Source organism: Serinus canaria, chromosome 21, assembly GCF_022539315.1.
Source record: "Serinus canaria isolate serCan28SL12 chromosome 21, serCan2020, whole genome shotgun sequence".
In the NCBI taxonomy this organism is placed as follows: Eukaryota; Metazoa; Chordata; class Aves; order Passeriformes; family Fringillidae; genus Serinus; species Serinus canaria.
The window spans coordinates 481,894-508,887 of NC_066334.1; the positions used below are offsets into that span (position 1 = coordinate 481,894).

At 52.0% G+C, this 26,994-nt stretch overlaps 1 protein-coding gene across 1 annotated transcript in view; it reads left to right on the top strand.

The window, feature by feature from the left end:
* Positions 1-26,994, top strand: part of EPHA8 (EPH receptor A8) — a 54,099-nt gene that overhangs the window by 16,162 nt on the left and 10,943 nt on the right. Inside the window, exons 3-6 of the mRNA XM_030231853.2 lie at positions 7,160-7,823; positions 21,577-21,732; positions 23,662-23,997; positions 26,783-26,907. Of these exons, the coding sequence (XP_030087713.1) occupies positions 7,160-7,823; positions 21,577-21,732; positions 23,662-23,997; positions 26,783-26,907 (1,281 nt within the window). The remainder of the gene's footprint in view (positions 1-7,159; positions 7,824-21,576; positions 21,733-23,661; positions 23,998-26,782; positions 26,908-26,994) is intronic.

The window sequence follows — 26,994 nt, forward strand, 5'->3', positions numbered from 1 at the left end:
TGCTGAATACCAGGGAGCCCCTGCAGGCTCTGGGCCTGCTACAGGACAGCACTGCTGGCTGAAATCATGTTCATTTTGCTTTACCCACATCTCCATTCCCCCCAGGGCCACCACAAGGGTGACAGATAGTAGGAGGTGGGCAGCTCTACCTGGGTCTTTTCATGGCACTAAGCAGCACGGAGCCTTGGTCCCCAGCTTGAGGATTTTCTGAAGAGGACTTGTGTCTGTTAGCTCACTGCCCATTGCCCTATGGCTTGCCCTGTGGCATTGTCGGTCCTGTTACACCTGGGGATCCAGAGGAAAGGCAGCAGCTTCAGAGGCTTCATCCTCTGACTGGGAGATCCCAGAGCTACCGACACAGCTAAGGCAAAACTGGACGGGTGCCACTTGCAAAGTCCTGATGTCTTCACCACACCTGTGGGCAAGGTGAACTTGCCTCACTGGAAGGTTACCTGCCTCAGTGGAAGGTTACTTCCCTCTCTGGGTCTGCCACGGCCAGCAAGAGCAGAGGAGCAGGATCTGGGAGCAATTGGCACAGTGAGGGTCAGCAGTGCCGTGGGCCTTGGGGAATGTCAGGCCATCAGGGAGCCTGTTTTGATGTTTTCTCTTGACAGACAATTAACTGAGGGGTAATTGGCTGTAATTGCTGCTCAGAGGTTTAATTGCGTTTAATCCCCCCCCCCTCCGCCCCAGAGACACGTGCAGGAAGCAGAAGGGTCACCGGGAGTATCCCTGTCCCGCAGGCTGCGGTTCCTCTCAATTATAACTTCAAAGGGCTCCCAAGAGCTTTGCAGCTTGCTCCTTTCCCAGAACAATTCCCTTTGCATTGAAAATTAAACTCTTATCAGTGTGGTCAACCCCTTCCCTTGCCATACCTCCTGTATCCCAGTTCTCCCCAGCAAAGTGCCCCAGTGCCCTTCTCTCCCTTCTCCTTGCTTGGCATGTGACCTGCTGGATCAGAGGGAGCTGATCAGCCCCTTTGCAAATTGCCTTTCTACTGACTAATTAAAACACTGATGAGATAAATCAACATATTATTAATAATTATTGTATCGTCTACTTTGATTTACAAAGTAAAACAGGAAATTATTTTGTTCAGACACAGGGTATCTAAGGAGCTTGAATGATGCCTTGCAAAAGCTGATTAGGTAGGAGCACCTTGAGTGCTGGAGGAAGGCACCTCATGCTGCCCATGACCTCACCATCCACCCCTACCAGCACCTTCTGTGGTGGCCCCACAGTTTCCCTCTTGCAGCAGGGGCTAGGGTCAGCCAAGAGAGCTGCTGGGCATTGCCACCCAGGCAGCTGCCCCAACATCTATCACAGAGTCATGGACTGTCCTGAGCTGGGAGGAGCCACAAGGGTCGTCAAGTCAAACTCCCAGCCCTGTACAATCCCCAGCAATCCCACCTGGCATGTTCCATGTTGGCTTTGTTGGTGGGAATCAGGAGAGAACTTCAGAGGGCTTTGGAGCTCCCCATCCCTGCCCCTTTGCTCCTCAGAAAGGGATGTATCCTGAGGCCCCTGGGCACAGTTAGCCAAGGGTGCTCCTCCTTCATCCTACAGTACCCAGAGAGAACACGGTCAGAAAGGCACCAGATCTGCTGCAACCCCCAGCTGAAAGCACAGACATGGCCACAGGATGGTCTCCCAGTTGTATTTGTGCATTAAGAATGGGGATTTCAGCCCTGGGAATGTGCTATTTGCAGAGCCATGCCTACACACCAGGGGACTTTTTTTGCCTGGGTCTGATCCTGCAGCCAACAGCCAGTACATGGCTGGGATGAGCCTCATCTGTCATGAAGCAGGGTCTCCCTTTGCCCCAAGCCCACTCCGTAAAATCCCATCCCCAGTGTGAGCTGTGCTGTCCTGGCTATTCCACCCCCCTTCAGGTTCATCTCTTCTTCTCAGACCACCAAGAGATATTGGGGCTCTCCCATGTGCCTAGGCCATGTCTCTGCTCTCCCTCACTTTGATGTTCCTGTTGTATTTCTTGGGTTTCTCTTCCAAGCTGGAGCCTCTACCTGGATCCAGAAGTACCAGCAAGTTACACCTCAAGCTGTGGTGAAATTAATTTTCTTTGGGGAAAAAAATTGTAGGAAGGAAACATTGGAAAATAAAGATTTAGACTGGTAGTTGAGATAAAAGCTCATCTCCCAGTGCTTGTTCAGTAAATCCTGGGTTATTGCTAATTCCCCAGATGCTGGTCACTTACCAGTAGTTAATCACCTGCAGTGAAGCTCAGGGTAGTTAACTGCCTGACAAATCCCTCCTTAGGCACAGCAGTCACTGATTTCATGGGGATTATCTCCATTAAGGCTTCCCATCTAATGATTTGTAGCTTCAATAACAGCCTTCTCTTTTTTTCCTCTCCCAGTGACAATGGTGTGAGAAGGTGCCATGGCGTGCTGGGAAGAAAAGTGCTGGATGTCTCAGTGGCCACAAAAGCTTTGCTATGCCAGGCAGACCTGGCATTCCTCCTGCAAGCTGTCCCAGGGCTGGGGACACTCATTCCTTTGCACTGTAAGGATGGAGGGAGGCTGAGCTGCTGCCAGGGGGATACAGTCTCTCCTCTGCTCCTCCTCCCTCTCCTGTGCTGTGCCACACAGGCCCTGGGAGACTTACAAGACCTTACTCAGCTGCCCAGATATCTGGTATTTGCATCTCTTGCCTTTCATAATCTGGCAGATATTTTATAACTGGTGTTGACTTTAATTTAAAACTATTAGGCAAACTTCTGAGTGCAGATGCAATCACATCCTCCCCCAGTGCGTGCGCTGACCACATTAATTACGATGTCCTCATTTCCATCTCACTGGGGGATCTTATCCCACTGGTGGGGCCCAGCTGATCTTTGGTTCATAAAACCACCTCAGCCCATGAACTGAGAGCCAGCAGTGACTGGGGCATGCATGCTGCCTGCATTCTTGAACCAGTGGTACCCAGTGTCACAGAGGTCCCCTCCTGCCCACAGAGCCTGGAACTAAGGTGAAACAGAAAAACCCCTCCAGTTGTGGGGATTCCTGAAGCATGTCCTTTCATCTCCCTTCTGGTACCTAAAAGGTCCTACAGGAAGTTTGGAGAGGGACTTTTTGCAAGGTTAAGCAGTGATAGAATAAGAGATAATGGCTTTAAGCAGAGAGAGGGTATATTTGGATTGGATATTGTGAAAAAATTCTTCCTTATGAGGGTGGTCAGGCCCTAGCACAGGATGCCCAGAGAAGGTGTGGCTGCCCCATCCCTGGAAGTGTCCAAGGCCAGGCCGGGAAGGTCTTGGAGCACTCTGGGCTGTGGAAGGGTTCCCTGCTATGGCAGGGGGTTGGAACAAGATGGTCACTTCCAATCCAAATAATTTCTTGGATTCTGTGATCCCCAAGGCCCTGTAACTCCTGGGCCTGGCAGGGCCTATGGGACCTTGGTTGATCTGTGACATGCTGGCAAGATGAATCTGTATCATCTGAGCCACGAGCTCAGGTAGCCTGCCCCATTCTTAGAGCACTTTCCCTGCAGGCCAAGTGTGGTATTTTGGGCTGGTCTCGGACTGGGATCTCAAGGGACCGAGGGACAGAATTGGCAGTGCAGCTGCTGTACAAAACGGCACTAAGTTTGAAAGAGTGATGGTGCGTATGCAAACTCTCCAAATTCACCCCAGAGGGTGGAGGTGTGGCTGATACCGACTGTTGCTGGTACTTGGAGGTAGGCATTTATCTCCTGCTCTGTCAGCAGGGAGGATGCTGCCAGCTCTGGGACTGCCACATGGGGACTGCCATGTGGGGACGGGGCTGCAATGAGCTCCATCTCCTGTTGTGGTGTGAAGTTATATCCTGTCCCTTAGCTGTGACTACTTCCTCCTTCCCTTCCCCCTGCCCTCTTCCTAATTGCTGTCTGTCAAGTTTCACATTCCAGCAAGGGCATCGTGTGATTGGCAGAAGTTCCAAAGATGCTTTTCAGACCTGGGGTCATTGGCCTGTCCAGGTGCCAGACCCTCCCCCTCCCACCTGGTTAGTGGCTCACCTGTCCTCTCCCTCCCACCTCCCAGTGAGCTTAAAAGGCGCTGGAACCACGTGGTCGGGGTCTGTCGGAGCTGTACTGAGATTCAGAGCTCTGTCACCTTGGAATAAACTCTGGATTTAACCCTCCAGCAGAACCCGCTCTCTCTCTCTTCACCATCGCCTGAACCTTTTCCACTAGAGGTAAACTGAGTTTCCACTTTGCTTGGACTCATTCTGAGTGCCCAACTGCAACTGCCAGTGAGCCAAAGGTGTCTCTGAGGTGAAACATCCCCAGCAGTCACCTACAGCTCTGTGCACTAAGGCCGGACGAACCCAGGCACGCTCCACTCGGCTATAATAATCTCCTCTGCCAGATTTAGGAGAGAATGTCTGGAGACCAAAACCAACCAGATGACCTGGATCCAAAGGATTTTGGTGCTCACAATAACCTCATCTTTCCCTTGCCAGATCCTCGTAGGGAGCCCTGACTGCATAGGCAGTGCCGAGGAGAGATGGCTATGCATTGTGGGGGACATCCCTGCTCACCCCCACAGCTCTGCCCTCACACTGTGTGGCTCCTCCCGTGCACAGCTCTGCTTCCATTCCCCCGGGAAACTCAGCAGGGAAAAGACAGGAAGCAGCTGTTGTGTTAATTTGTGCTCAATTAATTTCGACAGTGACTTCCACCCCCTCGGAAGCACCGCAGCAGCCTGAGTGCCAGTGGGTGTGGGACTGGGGAGCTGCTCTGCTCTGCAGCACTGCCAGGGGCTGGGCAATGCCTGGTGCTGCACACACTGTCAGGACCCCTGTGCCCCCCCATCAAGCAGCAGGGCAGTGTCCTGGGTGTCACAGCGCCTTTGACAGGCTCGTCCCTGGCTTGGGAAGCTGAGGGCTGCTGCCCTCATCCCTCTGGCCACGCAGACCTGTAGCCTGGCCCCTTTCCATGTTCTTCACCTGAGTACTGGAGTACAGGACATGTTCCCAGTGATCCCAGGACAAACCTGGGCATTTCTGGGAATTCAGAAGACATTTTTTTTAAATGCATCACAAAACATTTTTCTTCCCTCAGAACAGTTTGATTTTGACCCCGTTTGCCAGCGTATTCCCCTTAAAATGAACTTCCATTGTAGTTTGCACCTGGAGCTGCTGCCTTTTCGAGGTTGCTTTAAGCTCTTTAGGACAGAGAAGCAGAATTTTCTCCTAAATTCAGGGGAAAACTGGAGCTCCTGGAGAAAACTGAAGATGTACAAGACTGCAGCGACTGCTCTGCTCACCCTCATATGAGCAAAAGGCATGACAACACCTCCCCAGAAGCAGCAGGTCAGGGAGGTCAAACAAGGAAGGACATTCCCATCTGAGAGGGGAGAAGGGAGTGGACTGTTTTACAGGTATCACTGATACCTCTTTCCTGTATCTCTTATGTTCTGGAGGTGTGCTGCCCTCTCCTAGCTGTGCCCTGTCCCTGCATTGCTGGCAGCCACACAGCAAGGCTGGCAGGTGCAGGTCCCAGGGATCTGCATCCTTGTCAGCTCCCACATCACTGGGGTGAAGGCTGCAGGCTCCCCTCCTTTGAGCAGAGCATCCTTCTCTGGTTTGTGTCTAATGAAACACAAGTCACCACTAGCATAAGAAGACACCAATTTTGCCCTGTCAGAACAAGCCTAGAGGTTTACTTTAAAGTACTTAAAATGCTGCCTAAAAGATTTGTTTTCCTGCTCTGTGCAGCATGGCTGGGGATTTACTTGGCTCCCCCAACCCCCACCGACAGCTGGGTACACACAGGGGCTGAGGTGGGGGCCTGCTCCCTGCCAGCTTTCAGGCAGAGCCAAGACTCCAGGAAGGTGCTGGAGGGGGATGCTGAGGCTGGGGGGAGAAAGGTGGTGATCATTTGGAAGGCAAAGGAGCAGGAGTGCCAGTGCCTTCCCCAGTTTCTGCAGCATTGCATCTGGGGCCATCCCTTACAGCTGGACTTGGGCATGGGGGTGGGACTTCAAAGCCTGTTTCTAAGTTTGGGGAAAAGGCAGATGGTTTGAAGTTCTCCTCTGATCCTCTTTCTCCTCCCCTTCTCTCCTAAGAATTCAGGGGTCCCAGACCCATCCGTGGGGGTATGATTGGAGTACCTGGTTTGAGCAGAAATGTGAGCTAAAGAGGTGGTGAGAAGCCCCCAGTGCAGCAAAAGTCTGTGTGTCCTGGTGAGGAATTTGGTGAGAGTGGAGAGGGAGATGCCAGGCAAGACTGAGACCCCAGGAGTGTCATGTAGCTCCCAACAGCTAAGTTCTACTTGTTCTTCACCTATGGAACTCATATCCAAAACATCACTACTTCTTCTCACTTCCTATCACTCAAACCCATTTAGCATCCCTCCCTTGTGTGACACCCATGTCCCTGTCCCTCTAAACTCATCCAGACCACACTCCATTGCAATCCTGCTTGCTGCAACCTGCTTTTGCCAGTATCTCTTCCCCAGGTTTGCCCTGCAGCCACAAGTATATGGAATTTTCACCTCTGAGCTGTCAAGCCATGAACGTTCTGGTTCCCAGAGCCAGCCCTGATCCAGCCTCTCAGCTGGGTTGGGCACTGTGGGCTCACACTGAGGAGCCACACTGGCACCACCTTGCAGGGAAGAAGAGACCTCTGAGCCCCCATGAGTCCACATTTCTTGCTGACAGTGCAGTGCTCAGTACATGCTTCCCCTTCACCCTCTGGTATCCACCCAGAAACTCCTTCTCCAGATGGAAAGCACACAGTTTATTTTGTGCATGGACAGTGCATGAGCCAGTGGAGAGTCAGGTGAGCACAAGGCAGGTGGTTCCTGCTGCTGCTGGAAATGACAGGCTGAGCACCAGGAAAAGGGACTTGCAGACATGACCTGGAGGGTTTGGAGCCCTGCCCAACACACATTGCCATCAGCTTCTGCCAGGACCTCAGCTAGTGTTCCTTTCTTCAAGCAGGGCTGCACCTCCCACAGTATTACAACTGAGTGTCATTGCCCAAATTAGTGCAGCTAACGAGTGCTCCTCATTTCCCTTTGCTCTGTGGCAGCAGTGACCTCCCACCCAGACCTCCCACAGTAGCAGAGGGGTGGGAGATGGCACACACTCCTGCATGCTCCCTGTTCCCCCAGGGGTTGGGAACATCTGGAACGACCTGTTTTCTCTGTCCTACAGTGGGATTCAGTCAATGAAATGGATGAGTTTTTCAGCCCCATCCACACCTACCAGGTCTGTAACGTCATGACCCCCAACCAGAACAACTGGCTCCGGACCAACTGGGTGCAGCGGGACGGAGCACGGCGGGTGTATGCAGAGATCAAGTTCACGCTGAGGGACTGTAACAGCATGCCAGGTGTGCTGGGCACCTGCAAGGAGACCTTCAACCTCTACTACATGGAGTCTGACCGGGACCTGGGCACCAGCACCCGGGAGAGCCAGTTCCTGAAGATCGACACGATTGCAGCAGATGAGAGCTTCACCAACGTGGACCTGGGCGTGCGGCGCCTGAAGCTGAACACAGAGGTGCGGGGCGTGGGGCCGCTGAGCAAGAGGGGCTTCTACCTGGCCTTCCAGGACATAGGTGCCTGCATTGCCATCGTCTCGGTGCGTGTGTACTACAAGAAGTGCCCGGCTACTGTGAGGAACTTGGCGTCCTTCTCCGAGGCTGTGACCGGGGCAGACTCGTCCTCCTTGGTGGAGGTGCGGGGAGAGTGCGTGGGCCATTCCGAGGAGAGGGACACCCCCAAAATGTACTGCAGTGCTGAGGGAGAGTGGCTGGTGCCCATCGGGAAGTGTGTGTGCAGTGCTGGCTATGAAGAGCAGCGGGATTCCTGCATGGGTGAGTCCCTACTTCTTGCCTGCAGTGCCTGCAAGGGAAGGGGTGGCTGCAAGGGGCTCTTGCCTCTTTGGGGAAGGGCTGAAGATAGAAGCCTGCTCACAGAAACTTGGATAGCTGGTCTCTGTGGAGGCCCAGGGCTGTCCATGCCTTTGCTGGCTGGGTTCATGCTTCCAAAATATGTGGCTGGTATGACTGACAAACTCTCTGGGAGTTCCTGTGGCTCTGACAGGTCCTGGTGCACAGGGCAGGGCTTTGGGATGGGGACTGGCTGGCATAAGGACAGGGACTGCTCTGGTTCCATCTTTCTGTACCATGGATCACTGGCCCCAGAGATCCCAGCAGCTCTGACTGGTGCTGAGATCTCTGGTGTGCTCCAGCAAGGCATTACTTGGCTTCTCCAAAACACCCACTGCTGGAATGGGTTAGAAAGGGAGAAAAGCAAAAAGGAAAACACTGAGCTTTCATGGAACAAGGTCATTGCCTCCATCCCTCAGCTCCCAGGGCTGCCGCAGAGCCCCTCATGCAGGGGTGTGGGAGCCTTCCCAGGGGCCCTCAGTGCCACTGGGCAGCTTTGAGCTGCCGACTGAACAAACTGTGATAAGCAAGTGGGGTGACCAGCAGCAGCACAGAGATGTGTGCATACAGAGCACGGGCTCCCCGGGAGAGCCTTCCACACAGATTTGTTTGCTCTCTGTTTCTTCATGGGATGTGTTGAGGGGGAGCAGCACAAATATGAGTGTGGGGCCTTTGTTTGAGTTTTGTGGTAACATCAAGTTAGGGAGGCTTGGCTCAAGGTCAGGACTTCCAACACCAGACTGGAATGGATCCAGGGGCTGCTGGGACCCACGCTGGCTCCTGCAGGTCTCCAGTTACAGTGTGGGAAGGATGGGCAGAATAAATGCTTTTATCTGAAATGCCTCCTGTCTGTGACAGATTTGAAAGTTGTCCTGGGAGAGATCTAATAACTCAGAAAAAGTCTTCCATCATGGTAAAGAGTGGGTGCAAAGATGTGTGTGGGGCCAGGTTTGTGCTACTGCAGGAGGGGGCACTGGCATGGGCCTCCCTCCTGGTTGGCTGGCACAGTGGCTCCCACCACTACAAGGAGGTGCAAGTCAGCTCAGACAGACAAAACAGCCCTTCCTACTGTTCTCCTCCAGCAGTCCTGTACTGCACACTCTGTCCCAGTACATCCCCTTCCCAAAGGCAGGAGGCTGAGAGCAAGGCTGTGGCATTGGTGCTGGGCTCTGCCTGCCTCATTTTCATGTGATTCCTTGGATAGGTTTGCTCTCTCCTGGCAGCAAAGCTGTGGCAGAGCCCCTTCTCTGCCCTCCTGCTTGTTTCTGGTGGAATTGCTCCTGCCACAGGCATGGCACAGGAGGAAGCGTGGTCCAGCATGTGTCCCCAGGTGGCTCTGCAGACACACTCAGACCCAGCAATGCTCTCCGGTAAAACTCTCCAAGCCTTGTGGCATCAGAAACAGGAAAAAAATGTCACTGGACTTTCTCTGACATCAGTGTTTTCTCACCCTCCTGCCTTCCGTGTAACATTTTTCTGGCTCCAGACCTGACGTGGAGTGAACCAGGGCAGCACCTCCTGTCCTGCATCTCCTTTGGTGGGGCAGCAGGACATATATTTATACATGAAGGCAAACAGATGCAAATCTCTGATCTTATGTCTGATTGGGGCAGAGTTCATTTTTCAGGCTGAAAAGTGCCTTTTGGGGATGATTTATAAGCCCAGCAGATCTGTTGGAGTTGGAAATTAGCCGTTTTAATTGTCAGGCAGACAAAAGCAGGATTCCAGTGGCTGTCGCCCCAGCAATTTTTCATTCTCGGTCACAGGGATGAGATGGTATAAATCACTCCTTGTAGTCCTAATAATCTTTCTATAAATATCAGGGAAATTCATTTTTTGCTTGGGGAGAGGAGGTGTGGAGCGGGAGAAATTAGAGAAGATACTTTGCCTCTACGGCAGTGTTTAAAATATGATTCCAAATTAATTTCCTTCTGCCTTTCACAGCCGGACGCCTTATTTGTCAAAGCTAAAGATATTTGAACAGTGGAGGTTTCTTCCCCTCCTCTAACATTCATTTTCCTAAGGGCCTGCCAGAGTGATGGAAGACAGCTCAAGAAACCAGACCATAGCCAGGGCTGTTCCCAACCCTTCAGAGGAAAAGTAAGGCAGTGACACAGACCTGGGAAGGAAGGGGTGAGGTGAGACATGGTGAAAGATGTTCCTAGGAACATCAGGAACTTCTCTGCCTCTCATCCCCATTACAGAGTTGTAGAAATCCCAAACTGGTTTGGGTTGAAAGGGATCTTAAAGCTCATTCCATTTCCACCATCTGCCATGGGCAGGGACATCTTCCACTTGACCAGGTTGCTCCAAGCCCTGTCCAGCCTGGCCTTGCAGGGATGGGGCTTTGCTGTCATTTATCATGTTGGATCCTTCACTGCCCTTTTTTGGGGCAGGGGGATGGTGGCTGGGGTCTCTGACTCCTGCACCCATCCCAGCAGGATCCACATTTTGCCTTGCTTTGATGTCCTGCTGATTGCCATAAGGATGTGAGGGATGGTTTCCATGGGATTGAGGGGGCCAGACCTCAGCCCAGGGGCGCTGGGATCAGGATCATCTGAGGATGCCAGCTGGCTTGGCATTGAATGTGTCACAGCCCCCACACACCAGACATTTGTCCCCATATCTGTGCCTAATGCCTCTACCAGATTCCTCTCCAGAGAACCCCCTTCTCCAGCTGGGATTGGGCACATGTGCTACAGTACCTTACTGGACAGAAATGGGATTTGAGCTGGAATTCCTACATCTGTTGATGACATCCTGGGGTCTGCCAGCTCCTAACATTCCCAGCATTTAGTCCCACAGCATCTTGTGCCTCAGCCACCCCAAGGATAAAACTCCTCCTGGCACAGCACAGCCCACTTCTTTTTCCCTCTGTTTTCAAGATTCTGAAGGACTTTTCTTTCCTCACCTCCTAACCCACAGCCAGGACTGCTCTTTCCTCCTTGAAATGCAACAGTCCACACACAACACATTAACATTTCTTGCACACAGCAAATGGCAGCTGCTCTGCCTAAACAGCAGAATAAGCAAGAGCAGGAGGGAAAGGGATCTGTCCCAGCAATTTATCAGATAAGGAGACAATCAGCATAATTCGCCTTATTGATATGCAACTGCTGTGCAGGACAAATAGATATCCATTTCAGTAAGGTCAGTGCAATTAGAGGGATGGGAAAGGGGAGCCTGGTTGTGCTTCTATGGGCAGAGAAGGGCACATAATCCACCTCCCCAAAGGCTGAGAGCTGAGGCCTGTCCTGTTTGTGGATGGATGGAGAGATGGACATGGAGGGTCAGGCAGGTGGGGGCAGTGGCTCTTCAACCACATCCCTCCTACCAGCCTTGGTCAGCCCCTCTTTGGGGAGGGCTGTCAGGCTCCTGAGACACCAGGACCTTGGGTTTTGGTGGTGGTCCTTGGTGGATAGACCTTGGTCCTTGGACCATGTAAATCCATGGTCCTGGCATCAGGGTCCCCCTTTTGAGTCAAGTCCCAATTATTTCTTGGCTGCATCTCTCACCAGCTATCAGTGAGCAAAACTTCAAGTTGGGTTAAAATCTGTTCAGCTGCTCACAGGCTGTACACACAGAGGGAGTTTGTTTGCAGCAGTGCCATAGCTATAGATCATGGTGCTGCTCTCTGGGAGTTGACACAAACCCATCCAGCATCCAGCCACGGGGGACCCCCAGGAGTACAGAATCTCCCAGGAAAGGTTTTTGTTAATAATCGAGTGGAAAAGAAGGCAGGCCCTCTTTCCCGTTGTCAGAGTGGGTGGATGAGCTTTTGGCAGAAATGCCACTCCCAAAAATCTTCTTTGTTGAATATCCCTGGCTTTCAGGAGCTGTTCGGACATTTTATCTGAAGTTTGGAAACAGGCATCTTATCCTCTGGGTGTTCTGGTTGCTCTGGCTGCTTTCCCTTCATTCTTGGGACCTTCAGTTTGGCTGTTCCCTTTAGATGGAAAATGGTGATGAGGGAGCAGGAACTGAGCAATTCCTAATTCCTGCTCCAGCAGCCAATTTGTACCTGAGGATGGGTGTTTGTAGCCTGAGTGAAAACAGCCACCAAACACAGGTCTGATGTGCATGGCTGAATGAGAATCTGGCCCTGGGTTAGATTTTACCCAGCTCTGCTTCAGCAAGAAAACAGCCTTTTTCTTCTGGACAAGCAAAGAGAGGGACACTGCCACTGCTGGGACCCTTTCCGCTCCAGCCCCCAAAATGAAGGAGAGGTGGGAACAGACAAAGGACTGCTGAGCTCTCTCGTGCCTCCTGTGGTACACAGCTGGTGGAAATGGATCTGGAGAGTCTGGTTAGCAATCTGGAAGCTAGTAAATTTTTTCCAGTTGGTGGAATTCATGCTGATGAACCAATCAGCAGATTTAATGTACCTTAAAACTTCCTTGTGGGCAACTTTAATCAAGCAATTAAAGCACTACAGCATTGCTAATTAAGAGAAGAAAATACCCAGCTTGGTAGTTATGTGCTTGTGAATACAGTTTTTTATCCATGGACATTTAGGAAGGAAGTCCCACAGCTGGTGGGGCAAGGGGGGAGCAGAGTTGTGTGAAAGGATGGGAAACCCTATCCAGCTGCACCCCATGTACTGTGCTGGGGGCAAAGCCAGGAACAGGGTCAGGGAAAGCCCTGGAAACACCTGAGGAGAAACATGCCAGGAGAAGGCACTGGATAGGGATTGGAGCAGCCTGGTCTACTGGAAGGTGTCCCAGCCACAGGTGAAATGAGATGGGCTTTGAGGTCTGTTCTAATCCAAACCATTTGGTGAGTCCATGATTCTATGAGAATACCCTGTTATGGCAGCTCCAAGCAAACAACTTGGAAGATGTTTCAGTTTTCTTGGTGTGGATTTCAAGAGGAATTTCTATGCAAGTCCCTGCACACACATGGCAGGCCCAAGCCACAGCCTTACCTGCCTGCAGCATCCTCTGCCTGCTGTCTGGGTATCAAGCTGTACCTGGTACCCAGAGCTGGTGGCACCAATGCCCCAGGTGTCCCACACAGAGGGGTTCTGCCATGAGTGTAGTAAGAGAAATCTTTCAAGGCCAGGGGCAGAAACAGTTCCAAAGTGGTGCTGTGGGAGTTATGCAAAAGTTCTCTCTGTGATGCCAGACAACAGAATCAAAAAAAGTTGGTGACTCACAAGATTTTAATTGTGGTTTGCAAGGCCATCAGCTGCTCATCCCAAAGCTCTGTATCCTCCGCCCCCCACCCCCAAAAAAAAAAAAGAAAAAAAAGAAAAAAAAGAAAGAAAAAAGCCAGTTTGTCTTCCAAGACACATAAGCTGTGACTATCCAGGAGCACAGAATCAAAGAAAGGTTTGGGCTGGAAGGGACCTTAAAGCTCATATTCTTCCAAGCCCCTGCCATGGGCAGGGACACCTTCCAGTATCCCAGGCAGCTCCAAGCCCCATCCAGCCTGGCCTGGAACACTTCCAGGGATGGGGCAGCCACAGCTTCCCTGGGCACCCTGTGCCAGGACCTCAGCACCCTCACAGGGAAGAATTTCTCCCAATATGCCGTCTAAACCTGCTCTTTTTCTTTTTTCATTAGGAAAGACTTCTTCCTCTAGAGGCTTATCCAGCCTTGGGGTGGGATCCTTGGATTTACACTTGACTCATACCATGACCCCCAGCTCACTGTCACAGACCTGACTTCTAGGCTTGGACCCCAGGGATGCTGGGCTGTGTGTGTCTGTAGCTAATTCAGCCCAGGGAGATCACTGGAGAAGGCAGGACAGAGTGATCCCAGGATCTCCAGCATCATTCCCACCTCTAAAATGCAGTGGCTAATTGCATTTGCTTGGAAAACAAAACAAAGCAGAACCCCAACACCCATCTAGTTATTTCTCTGCTAAGGAACAAACAGAAAGGATGGAGCTGCCTGCAGAGCACCACTGTATCTCACCAACACAACAATATAGGGTTTGTCCTTGGCTGAATATTTTGTGTGCCACTTTTCCTCTGAATTTTCTGTGTGCCACTTTTCCTCTGAGTTTTCTGTGTTTCGGTGCTGACAGAAATGAAGGGTGAGAATGATAGTGAGCTGGAGTTCAGGGTAGTGATGGGGATTAATCAAATTTTATTTGCGCTTAGCAGGTCTCTGTGTCCCTCTGAGAAGTGGTGAAGAGCAGCTGGGCTATGATGGATGAGGACATTCACCAGTTTGGGAATGTGTATTTTTTTCAGGAGATTTTTATTTCGAACTCTTCCATAAAACTTGGCTGCCTTTGGGTGGTGAACGCAGGTTTTCCCTCTGGATTTCCAGTGTGCAGGTGCCTGGGAAACTGCTGCTGGGGAGTTAGGACACAGAACACGAGAAAGACCTGGAATTTTGCACCAGTCCTTACACTGGGGATAGTGTAACATGGGGCGGGGATCTTGAATTCCCCACCAGCACATTCAGAGGCTTGGTGAGATTGCCTTGCATGGAGAAGATTCTCTTCATCCCACAGAGCAGCAGGGCCCTGCCAGAAACTTGTTCTGCCCTTGGCAGGAGCTCCCGATGCCACTTATGTCACTGTTTGTGTGAGGGCTTCTTCCCCTTCTGAAAACAAGCTGCTGCTGCTGCCCCTTCTGCAGGAAGGAGAAAGATCCAAAGGCTGGTGGAGCTCAGCAGTGGGAGGCGAGGACTGTGCTGGCCCTGGAATGTCTGGGCACCCTCATTTTATAGCTCAGCCTCTCTACACATCCACAGCCATATAGATGTGCTGAGAGGGCTCACATGCCCCTCCAGACTGCACTCCAGCTCCTGCCAGGGATGGGATGAAGCTCTTGATGTTCTGTGTGTCCTTTCCTCTTTCATGCCTTGCAATGGACACAGAGTTACCTCCAGCACTGTCACCTTCAGGTGTGACAACCCTTCTTCTAGACTGTGTTTTCTGGGTTTGCTTTTCGTTTGGTGAAATCCGTGGGTTTTTTCAGAAGCTTTGGATATTTCTGTCTAAAACTCTTTGACAAGACTGAGTTTGGGAAACAGCTTTTTTCTAATTCTGGCACTAGGCTGCCTGTTTCCATCCTACTCCAGCAAGCTGTAGCCTGTCCCTGGATAAGCTTTAAAAAAAAGCCTTTGCTCTGAGCATGTCAGGGTGTCTCACCTACATAAGTCTGCACAGCCTCATCCCCACTCCCACAGCTCCAGGCAGCAGAGCAGCACTCATAGCAAACTGGGACTTGGATGTTTCCTGCTTTTATTTTTCATTTTTTTAAGATGTGGGAAAGAGAAGAGAGTCAGGTGTGTGTCCAATAGTACTAAAATCAGGCTGAATGAGGATGTGAGCAACCTGGTCTGGAGAAAGGTATCCCTGCCCATGGCAGGGCAGGGGAGCTGGATGATCTTTGAGGTCCCTTCCAAACCAAACCTGGGATTCTGGAATTCTGTGCTAGAGGTGTGACTCTAAGTGATTCTGTGACTCTAAAACCTGCTGATTTTTCTATGGCAGCATCATGCAGGTTTCCAGTTTGGGATGCAGCCAGTCTGTTCAACTGCAGTTACAGTTCTCCCAGCACTACAAGTGAAATTACTCCACTTGGAAGGCCAGGACCCTCCTAAATACAACTTGTTCTGATGGCAGTGAAATTTGGGTGTTACCAAGAAGGATGCAGAGTGTCCTTTGCTGTGTGTGCCATTTGCTGGGAGCCCCAAGCACAGGGTCTTGCTGGCTTTGCAAAGCTTTCATAGTAAAAATACTCCTGTTTCCCCCTCTGGAAGACTCAGGGGTACAATGGGCTGTGAAGTGGCTTAATTGTGGGAAGAAGGGACAAGAAGTGGGGAAGTGATATGAGGTGGAGTCTGGGGCAATAGGAGACAAGTTCAGGGGTGTGTAGTGGTGTGCTGGGTTGTATTGGGGGTGGAAAGATCTGTGAACTGTGCAAAGGGGCTGCAAGGTGGGAGTGGGGCTGTGGACAGGCTAGTGTGATGCTCAGGGGCCAGAGGTGACCAGGGCTGAGGCAGTGTAGAGACAAGCAGCACAAGGAGGGTATGTGACCACCAGCAGGGCCATAGGGCAAGGCATGACCTCTGAACCAGGGGATTCCTGAGAACACCAGCCCAGCCAGGCCCCCAAACTCTCTCCAAGCCACTGAAACAGCCCAGAGCCTGGGCTGACCTGGGATTGCAGGGAAAGGGGAGCACAGCCCTGCTAAAACAGAAGATTTTGGGCAATGAGGCAAATGTGTCATTTTAAGACATGGCTGAGAATAACTGGCTTCTGTTTCAGTGTCTGTGTCATATGGGAGCTGAGATTTGAGGCATCATGCTGAAACTGGATGGAAAGGAGGCTGGGATTTTCTGTGCTGGCTTGTGCATCCTGGGGGGCTCTGGGACTGGTGCCTGTCTCTGGCTGTCACAGTGGCTGCGACACCTTTATTTCCATCTCTATCTCTTCCCAGCATGGCCAAAGGAAGATACATGGCTGCTCTTCTGCTGCTTGCAGACACCCAAATCTGTTGAAGGGTCAGGAAGGGTGGCACCAGAGTCACAGAGATGCCCCATGTCACCCTCAGCCGTTCCCTCACCCTGCGCAGACCTCCTGGGCAGAGGACAGAGCCAAGAGAGACTGACATGGGGGCAGTGTTCACATTTGCAGCCCTGCTGGAGCAGCCCTTGGTGGTCCCACCAGGGCCACCTGCAGAGCACTGCTTCCAGGCAGCCACTTGAGAGGGAGAGGAGCAGCTCATTCCCTGCTAGTGTATCCTTGACAGGTCCATCCATCATCTCTTGAGCTCTCCCAGCTTATTAGCAGATGTTGTCCGGTTCCCAGAGGATGGAGGGGGAGTGAAACAAATGGACCGAACTCCAGAGGGCTGGCAGGGCCCTCCACGATCACTGTTCCCTGCTGCTGCAGGGTCCCTTGGGCAGGTGACACGTGACAGTGGGGCTGGTGGGCTGGGAAAACAGGCAAGGTGTGCAGTGCAGGGTGGGGGAATCAGTGCAAGCCCCATGGGATAAACCCAGACAGGTCTGGAGTGATCACGGGGGACTCACTTGTGCAATAGAGGGCTAGAGATGTGCTCTGCCAAGCACAGGTTCGGCACTGGGTTTTGTAGGCTCTGCTGGTGACACTAGGATTACCCAAGTGTCTGGGTTGCAGGAGGAATGCAGGTGTACAAGTCTTGGGCTGAGTGGCAGGTGAAGAACTGCTCCTGTCCCACGTGCACTGCAAAACCCCACTGTGCATGTGAGATCAAACTGCAGGGACAGGCAGCTGGGGCTGGCACTGGGGACATGGCAGCACTTCTGGTGGCTCACAAAGAGGCAGGACCTGAGATCCTCAGATTCAGAGCAAGGGTGTCAATTACCTAAAATAATAGGAATAAAAGAAACCCTCACCTTCCCTAGGGCTCCAGGGAGGGCACTTCTGGCAGGTGGCTATAGTTGACTGCTGTGAAGACAGCAGAACAACCACTCTGCACCTCTCTGCTGGATGGCTGCAGACCTGGGAGACTTCTGTGTGTGCCACAACCACGGCTGTGGAACCCAGTGTGTTTTAGACCTGGTGCATTTGATTGAATTTTTCCTACTGGTCACTTCTCTGCTGTTTGCTCTTCCCAGAGCTATTCTGGGAGGTCCTGGCCTTCCACATGTCACTGGCATGGCATGAGAGAGCACATGCCTGGCATCCTGTACTGAAGGTGTCTCATACTATGTGCAGGTTGGAGGTAGTGCCCTCTCCCGTGAGGGCTTTGCACATTGTGTCCTGCTTCCCTCAAAAGTGGGCACTGAGGCACTCAGAGGTGCATGAGCCTCTGAGCAGTGCCTGTCCCAGCACCAGGTGCCCTCCCTGCCTGCTCATGCCATCCATGTGCAGGGAGCTGGCTCCTGATGGCTCTGCCCTGGTGCACAAATTCACCTGTAATTTGTCATTTAGTATAATTTTCCCCTTGAGTGCATCTAAAATAATTGTGACTCATTGCTACAGGTAATTAATGGGTTTTTTACAGCATTAAATGCTAAGTGATTACAATTGTTCAATGCAAATCTGCTGTGCTTTGTGCTCCCATCCTTCCTGCTGCCTGTCTTTTCGTACCTGAGGCAGCACTGATTTCTCTGCCCTTAATTAAATAGTGGTGGAGGGAACCACTCCAGTGCCTCTGGAGTCACAAGTTGCTGGTTGCTGCATGGGTAGGGACGATGGTTTGCAGGTCCAAGGGACATTCACACAAGTTAAAGGCAGCAGTTCCTGTCCTGCACCTGCCCAGCACCAACTGGGGCTGTCCCATTGCTCAGCTCCCATCCATGCTCATGCAGTGTCTTCATCCTTTCCCACACAGGAAAACTGGGAAATTTTCTTTCTTATGATTTATTTTGGGAGTTTGGTTGGGGTATTTTCCACCAGCTGGCTGCCTCCCAGATTTGTCCCCACATGAGAACAGGGTGTATCTGTGCTCATGTGATGCAGACTGGAGGGTGCTGCATCAGGGGGCACTTGGCAAGGGCAGAGTCCCTGAATCTCTGGGTATCCTCAGGACCAGTCAGCATCAGACCCTGCCAAGTGTCTCAGGCTGTCCTAGGGAGGACATGAAATCCCCTGAAAATCTGCATCCTCCACTTTTTCTCCTCTCCTGATGCCCTTGAGGAGGTGAAAGGTGCCAGAAGAGCTGGAGAAAAAAAAAACAGCCCCAAGCTGCTGCAATTTCACATCTGCCTTCCCTTGCATCCTCAAATTTGGGCATTTCTGCTCCATGCCCTGATGCTTTTTGGGGAGTGGAGAAGCAGAAATTTAGGAACAAAGTCTGGAACTGCTGGCCTTTTCTGTACCAAGATGTGACACCAGCCTGTGCCACCACCTCTGGCACATGCAGCATGTGTCTGTCCTTTCAGTGGTATCACTCCCCTGCTGCTAACAGAGCATTTGGTGTAAAAGTGCCACAGAAACTGATGACAGAGCCCAGAGAGGGACCAGCAAGTGCTCCCCACACCAGGGACACATGACTGGAGCACGGCCCTCAGCTGCCATTGCTAGAGTAGCTCAATTATAAAAAGGCCTTTGAGTCACTGTACAGTGTGTGAGTGGTGGAATGTGCTGGTAGCATCAGTCCAGGGAGATCTGTGGCAAGGAAAGGATTGTTATTAATAAGAAAACAAATCAGCACCTTGAAACAGAACAAACAGCATGGAGAGACACAGTCCACTGAGGATGCTAGATCACAAAAAAAAACCCCTTTTACATGCCTGACAGCAAAGATTGAGGCTGTATGCAAACCTGGCCACTGGAGGTAAAGAGGAGAAAATGAAAGTATTACTACCTCAGTAGGAAAAAAACAGAGATGAGATAGAGTCAGGAATAATCCTTGAATCACTAGAACTGGTCCTAAAAGTACCTCATGAGCACAGGGACCCAGAGAGAGCCTGATTTCCCTTATTTGGAATCTAAGTCTGCAGGAGAGGGCAGATCCTTCCACCCCCAGACAGATACCTGACATGCCACATGTCACTCTTGAAGAAATCGATTTTTTAACGAGAGACAAGCTGTTTGTTTGTGTGACAAATGATCTACCTCAGGAGCTGCTGGGAGAAGGGGTAGGATGAACCAGAGCAATGGGCGTGGGATGAGCTCCTGCATCAGGAGGAGGCAGAGGAACTGCAGGCAGGTTGTATTGTCAGAAAAAAACTTTTTGCCAAGGCTGTCTCATTTGGCCTGAATGTCCCTCTGCCTCCAGAGAGAGGGCAGCAGGCATGCAGTGCCTTTTTGCTGTACTATGCAACAAGAGAGGCTCTTTCCCTATCATTTTGTGCAAGAAAACTTGTTGTTCTGTGTGGCAGCACCTCAGAGTCTTGCAAAGGGACATGTACCATGTCCCAGATGTGGAGATTTAACTTCGGAGACTTCCCACATAGATGCTTTTGGGAACCTGGGCATAGCCAGTGTTCATGGCAACCACCGTGAAGTCAGGACTGTGTTGTAAATTTGCCCCATAAAAATGGTATTTTGGAGTAGTTGTCAATAGATTTCTAGTGCTTCCATGGTTTGATCCTTGCAGTGCTCTCTGTCCTGAGAGCAGACAGTGGCTGGACAGCAGATACAGGGGCAAGAATACCTGTAGCTTTGCAGGCAGCTCCTAAACAGCAGAGGCACCCAAGTTTGCTTGTGAAGCAGTGGGGAATGGGTGTCAGGATGTGTCATGGTTTGAGCCTGGTGCAATGCCAGTGCCCCCCTGGTATCTACTGTGAGATGTGATCAGAGACAGAGCAGAGCAGGCTCCAACTTAAGAATGAAAGAAAAAACTTTATTAACCTAAAACTACAAAAGAAACACACAGAACACAGGATGAAAACCTTCCAAATTTCCTCCTCCTCCCTCCACCAAATTTCCAATTCCATTACCACCCCTTAGATCACCCAACTCTCAGTCCATCACCACCCTTCAGATAATCAATTCTCAATTCCTCGAGAAGAGAGGAGTCCCTCTTGCACCACAGACTTCCCCAGGAAACAGTCAAAACTTCTCGTGTTTCTGTGTCACGTGTGGCACCGCCCGGAGAACATTTTGCCATCGTGACCTCTTCCTTCCATGTCCAGTGTTCTCACCACTGCACATGGACCAGAGCTGCTTCTAGGGTTTTTCCCTTTAAGGATACTTTGTCCAGTTCCAAAAAGAGCACAGTCCCTCTCCTTTTGGGACACCTGTCCCCCCCAAATTTCACCCCCTGGGGCCAAGGGGTCTCTTGAACAGAGATCATCTTCCTCTTCTTCTTCAAAGACAGAGGGCACCACCACCACCCTCCTCACCCGTGTCTCTGTTCACACTCCTCCACATCACTGCACTCTCCTGGCTCTGAGCCATCGCCTCCCCTAGAATGCAGTCTCTGTGTCACAGGAACTCAAGGGTTCTGTCATGGCTATACAAGCAAAGTCCAGCCAAAGGCCACTCCATCATCTCCTCCCACCTAGGATTCTTCTCAACTTCTCTCAATGTCTTTCACTTGCCCATTTCCTGCTATCCCACTCTATCTCATCAACTTCAGGAGGAATCAGCATTTGCAAGGTTTCCATCATCCCAAGAAGGGTTAAAAGTCCCAGGCTCTGCCAGTTTGGTTCATGAACTCCCACGGCTGGCTGCCCTGCCGGGCACCCGCCCCTTCTCCTTCACGCCAGCTGCGCTGTCACAGGCACAGGCTGCTCTGTCTCTCCCCGGGGTGGGGGGGGAAATGGGGGATGGCTGCCCGAAACCTCGCAGTGCTTTCTCCACCCTTCGGCCCAGGCCTGGCCTACCTCCCTCCGGCCGCATGGCTCCCCTCTCCGCCCCGTGCAGCTCGGAGCCGGGCAGGGGAAGGTCTGTTCTCTTCCAAGACCGGAACCCAAAGAGAGTTTCTCCTGGGAGTTCACAGCTTTTAACCCCCTGTGTTCTCAGAGGTGTATCCATGCCCTCAGTGGACAAACCAGGTGCCAATATTAAAATCTGAAAACCCATTGGTCTGAACATACCATCCCAAAAAAACTCGTTTCCTTTCAAACCACGACAGGATGGCAGTAAGTGCAGCTGGGGGAACGGAGCTCAGTTTCCAGATGAGCAGCTGGAGGGGACTCGCCCAGGTGCAGGAGAGAAAGACTGGTTTGCTGTGCACTACATGAGAACAGACCTGAGCTTTGTGCTGGTGGGATCTACTGAGCTGTGGCATGATCCTCATCCAGGCACATCCCTCTGACCTGTGCCCTTCTCCCTGCAGCCTGCCAGCTGGGATTTTACAAATCAGCCCCTGGGGACCAGCTGTGTGCCAAATGTCCCCTTCACAGCCACTCGGAGAGCCGGGCAGCTCGTGTGTGCCACTGTGACAGCAGCTTCTACCGCGCCATGCAGGACCCCCCCTCAGCTGCCTGCACACGTGAGTACCCCCTGAGTATCCCCCAAGTACCTCCTGAGTATCCCCTGAGTACCTCATGAACACCCCTGGCTGTCCTGTGCCCCACTGTGCTGCACTGGGGCACGTGTGTCTCATCCTCGGACCCGGCTGCTGCTCCTGCCTGAGCCCAGCACTCTCCCCCGGCCCTGTACCAGCTGTCCAAGGTGCTCCACCAGCTCTACAACCCTGAGTATCTGTCTGGCATGTGAGCTGAGCCCTCCTTAGCTGCACTCCCTCACTGCCTCTGTGTCAACCCCATCCTGTTGCTCTCCAAACGCCACTGACCAGGGTCAGAGGGTCACAGAATCATTAGGGTTGGAAAAGCCTCTGTGTTTGTCAGGTCCAGGCATCAGCCCAGCACCATGCTCACCCCTAAACTGTGCTCCCAAGTGCCACATCCACACGTTTTTTTGAACACTTTCAGGGATGGTAACTCCACCATTTCCCTGGACAGCTTGTTCCAATGCCTGACTGTCCTTTCTTTGAGGCAATTTTCTCTAATACCCAATCTAACCCTCTTGTAGCACAGCCTGAGGCCATTTCCTCTTGTCCTGTCACTTGTTACCTGGTAGAAGTGATTGACCCCCCCCACTCCAGCTTTCCTTTCCCAGAAGTCAGGCACCCCTGGGAAGCCATGGGGTCAGTGCAAGTGTTGCTGTGCTCTCCTCCTCCGTGGGTGGACAGCGACACCAGGGTTTCTCTTATGGTCTCAGCTCAGCTTTGCAATAGGCTGCTTTGAGGAGCCCAGTGCTATTAAAAAGGGACAAGGACATCCCAGGGGGAGTCCGCCTTTCTGCAGTTGGTCCAGGAGGGCAGACAGGTATGGCATTGCTAGCTGAGGCCAGGGTGAAGGAGGGATAAGCAGGACCTGACTTGCATTTCCCTAAGGAATATCCACCCAAGTTTATTAATCTGCCAAGGAAATGTGAGTTCACCTTTCCCTTTAGGTGAGCATATCCAGCTCATCAACTGTGGCTCTCCCTGCAAATCTTCTTGCCTCACCATTGGTTCCTGCTTCCCCCAGAACTAACACCAGCTCTTGCTGTCTAGCATTTGGCATCCTGATCCTGACCATTTTACCTCCAAGGCATTTCACCCTGTGCTCTGCCTGTGTCTTTGCTGTCTCATGTCCAGCACATTCGCTGCTCTGGGCAGTTCTGTGTCCCTTGCAGAAGTGTTTCTGAGCTCAGGTCCTGCTGCCCAAGACACATCTCCATTTTACGGGGTCTCTGGTGTTGAGATGACCCCCAAGGTGTTAGAAAGTCTCTTTTTCCCAGCCCTGAGACCGAAGAAGAAGAAGATGGGATTCCTTGCCTCTTGTTCTCAAGGTTGTTTATTTTTCCTTATCTATAACATTCTTTCTCTGACCCGCTGAGGTCTGTCTGGCAGGTCGGTTTGTGGCACACTGACCGCCCTCAGGGCAGTGTTATTTTTTTATACTAAAAACTACTTTTACTTTATTTAAAATAATTTTCCAGTACCTATCACCTATGTTAGACAGTCTGTCTCTAGAAGTGCCACCCTCACAGCAAAAGATGGAGGCTACAAAGAAGAAGGAGAAAGACAGAACATGTCCAGATTTCTCCATCTTGCCTCTTGAACCCCCATTCTTAAAACCCCCATTCTACTTTTCCACCCTGTGTTAAATTCACTATCATTCTATTCAAACTCTTATGGCTTGTACATCTTCATACAAAGTTGGTAGTTTTTTCCGTGGGCTTAAAATTAAAGGCACAGGAGTCTTTGACTGGGTCAAAGAGTGCCAAGGTCTCTGAGCCCCCTGCCAGGGTCTCGAGTCCTCCAGGACAGTCAGAAGAATGTCCTGGATTCCAACATCCATTGGTCCCACGCTCCACCATTTCCAATACTCCAGCAGCCCTTGCTCTGCCTGAATCCCCGCTTCTCTTCCAGGGCCCCCCTCTGCTCCCGTGAACCTGATCTCCAGTGTGAATGGCACCTCTGTGACCCTGGAGTGGGGCCCACCCCTGGACAAGGGCGGCCGCGCGGACATCGTGTACAACGTGCGGTGCCAGCGCTGCGCGGGGGCCACGGGGCCGTGCGAGGCCTGTGGCAGCGGCATCCGCTTCGTGCCGCAGCAGATGAGCCTGGTGCAGGGAGCGCTGACCGTCACCAACCTGCTGGCACACACCAACTACTCCTTCTGGGTGGAGGCCGTCAATGGCGTCTCTGACCTCAGCCTGGAGTCCAGGAGAGCCGCGGTGGCCAACATCACGACAAACCAGGCAGGTAGGAGAGCAGACCCCCCTGCAGACTTGGCTTGTGCGGGTGATGCTGCTCTGGCATCGCTCCAGGCAGTGTCTGCAGGAGCCAGAAGTTGCTCTTGCAGTGAAGGGCTGATTTTGTAATGGGCTTGGGACAGCCAAGAAATGGGACCCCTGTCCTCTATGCTGCTGGAGGTGGGTTCAGGGAACTGGAATGGGCTGGGGATAAATTGCAGCCCAAAGTAACTCTTACCCTTCTCTGCTTCTGCTTTATGGTGTCCTTTTCCTTTCTCTGTTCCCTTCCCTTCAGCTTGCAGACACTGTTATAGGCTCCTTTTCTTCCAGAGACAGGGGACACAGAGAACACTTGTTTATTGGCAGGAACACCAAGTGGACTATGAATGTTTCAGGCTGATCCTCCAGCCTTTTGTCCCTTCCCAAAGCGCCAGGCACTTATCTCACCCCAGTGCCAGGCCCTGGCAAATGACAGCAATGTTTGCTGAGAAAAGTCTCTCATGCATGTCTCACTTTTGCAAATTTCTCATGGCAAAATGATCTTTCCTCAGGAAATTCCTCTGAGCAGTGCTCCAAGCCAGGTAGGACAGGACCTTGTTCCGTGGATTTTTCCATGGAGCACACTGCGAGCAGAGAGATCAGGGCAGGGACTGACCCTCCTTGTCAGTCCTCCAGTTGGAAAGGAGCCCACAAGAACTTCCCGTGATCCTGAGCCCCTTCTGATCTCATGGCAGGGGTACCAGTGGGAGAAACTTGGCAGCCTTACTGGATAGTTCATGGCTGGCATGAGAAGAGGTCCCTTTGTCACTAATGCCAGCCTGTAGCACTTCTGCAGCATGTGGAAATGGCTCAGTCCTGCTGGCTTGATCCCTCACAATCCCTCCAAGTGCTGATGAGCTGCCTCAGCCTGATGTCTCTCTCAGATGGATACGCTCTCAGGAAGCGCTGAGTATTCCTATTTTGACCATTCAGCTGCAAAACAGATTCTGAGCAGGTGCTGTGAAAGCAGCGGCATTGGGAATTTAATAGTTCAGCTTCTGTGCTCCAGCTGCTGCACGTGACAGATCCTCCTGCCCTCCTAGGGGGCTGAGGGACCCCGACACTGCATGAGAAGACCTCCTGGGTGCTGTCACCCTTGTCCCCCCAGCCCCAATGGCTGAGGCAGATGCAGCACAGATTCCCTCGGCTGTTTGGAGTAAAGGCATTGACCATGCTTGTGCAGTTTAACTGATACCCACCATCCCACCCTGTCCCATCTCCCCATCTGGTACAGGGTGCTCTTTACAAGCAGCATTTTCTGCTTCTCAGAGGAGCCAGCCCCAAAGAGCTAAAATTGCTGCTGCAGTCCCTGTGGCCTCTTTTGGTCTCTGTGCTGCTCTGGTGACACCCTTGCACTGCAGACATGGCCACTGCAGCTCTGTCTTCCCCAGAGCTACCACATCCCATTTTTCACCTGACAGTGAAGCTCACAAGTGGGGCCCAAAACCTTTCCATGAGTCAGACCCTATGGCTGCACCTGCCCATCACAGCACCCACTACACTCTGGGGAACTCCCAGTGGATATTTTCCCAGCAGGAAAAAAGGCTGGGAGTTGGTTCCTTCAGCTGTGACAGCTACAGTTCAGGCATGGCTACAGGTACAAGAACAGATTCACTGGCTCCCAGCCCAGGACTGGGAAGATGACAAATATCCCAGGGCAGTAGAGCAGCCCCAGGCACTTTCAGACTGCTGCTAAAACCCTGACCATGCTTATCATCTCCCCTCTTCCTCTCCCCCTGCCCCTCTCCCTTTTCTGCAGGCAGAACAAGAGGGGACAGTACAGTAGGGATCTCAAGTCACGAGCCGCTAGCCGTGGCGATGGCGCCCGACCTTCCAGAAGCATCTCCAGTAACGGAGCCACTCGCTCGGTGGCACAGGCACACACACACACAGTCACACACTGTCACAGGCACACACACACACAGAGTCACTCCAGCACACACTTCATGTAGCTCTTGTAGAATCACCAACAACAAAGAAGTGGGAAGGCTCTTTGTATGGAGCTCTGAGGAGGAGATTCACACCAGCCTCACATGAAGGGGTGCAGGAACAAAGACAAAAGGATAGTGGAGGGTCCAGATTTAAATATGGGCAACAAGGGGGGCAGAGCAGAGCATGAGGGCCAATGGACAAGGGGTGGCAGCCAACAGGGTAAAGGGGGTGGGACACTGGCAATATGGGGCCAGTGGGTAAGCAGGGAAGGTAAAACATTCTAGGGCATATACATATAAGGAATAAGGGGTGGAGAGGCCAATGGGCCAACCAGGGAGGTAGAGCTGGGGCACATTTGCAAACACAACAAAGCACGCTGGGAGAGCCTTTGCTCTGGTGCCTGGTACAGGGGATATTTTTCCGACTTAAGGTCTGTCCGTCCACGGAACCGTAATGGACCCTTTTTGTGTAGGCCCCCTGGCCACCACACTCTCTATGACCTGAAACCACACTGGTCCTTCTCCTTTCTGGCTCCAGATCACAGCAAATCACCCGTGTCCCCTCCTGCCTGTGCTGGGACAGTGCCCTTCTCTCTCATCTTCTCAGAGCTGCCTTACTCCATCGGAAAGAGACTAGTGCAGCCAAAACAAGGAAAAGCCTGTTTGCAATCCCCATCACAGCACTCATCTCTACATGGCTTTAATTAAACCAGAAACCTGGTTTAAGCCATGGGTCCTGCCTGAGGCTCTAGTTCTACTCCTCTCTGTTGCTGTCTCCTGCTGCCCCACCCTGAGCAGGCACCTAACCCCCTGTCTGGTCCCCAGCCCCGTCACAGGTGGTGGTGGTGCATCAGGAGAGCACAGGCCAGAACAGTGTCACCTTGCTGTGGCAAGAGCCAGATCAGCCCAACGGCATCATCCTGGAGTACGAGATCAAGTACTATGAGAAGGTAACACTGAGCTTGTTTCTCAGAGAGCCCCCTGCTATCAGCCAGCCTTGCACAAGAGGCTTCTTAGGAAGACGTGGTTGACGTGCT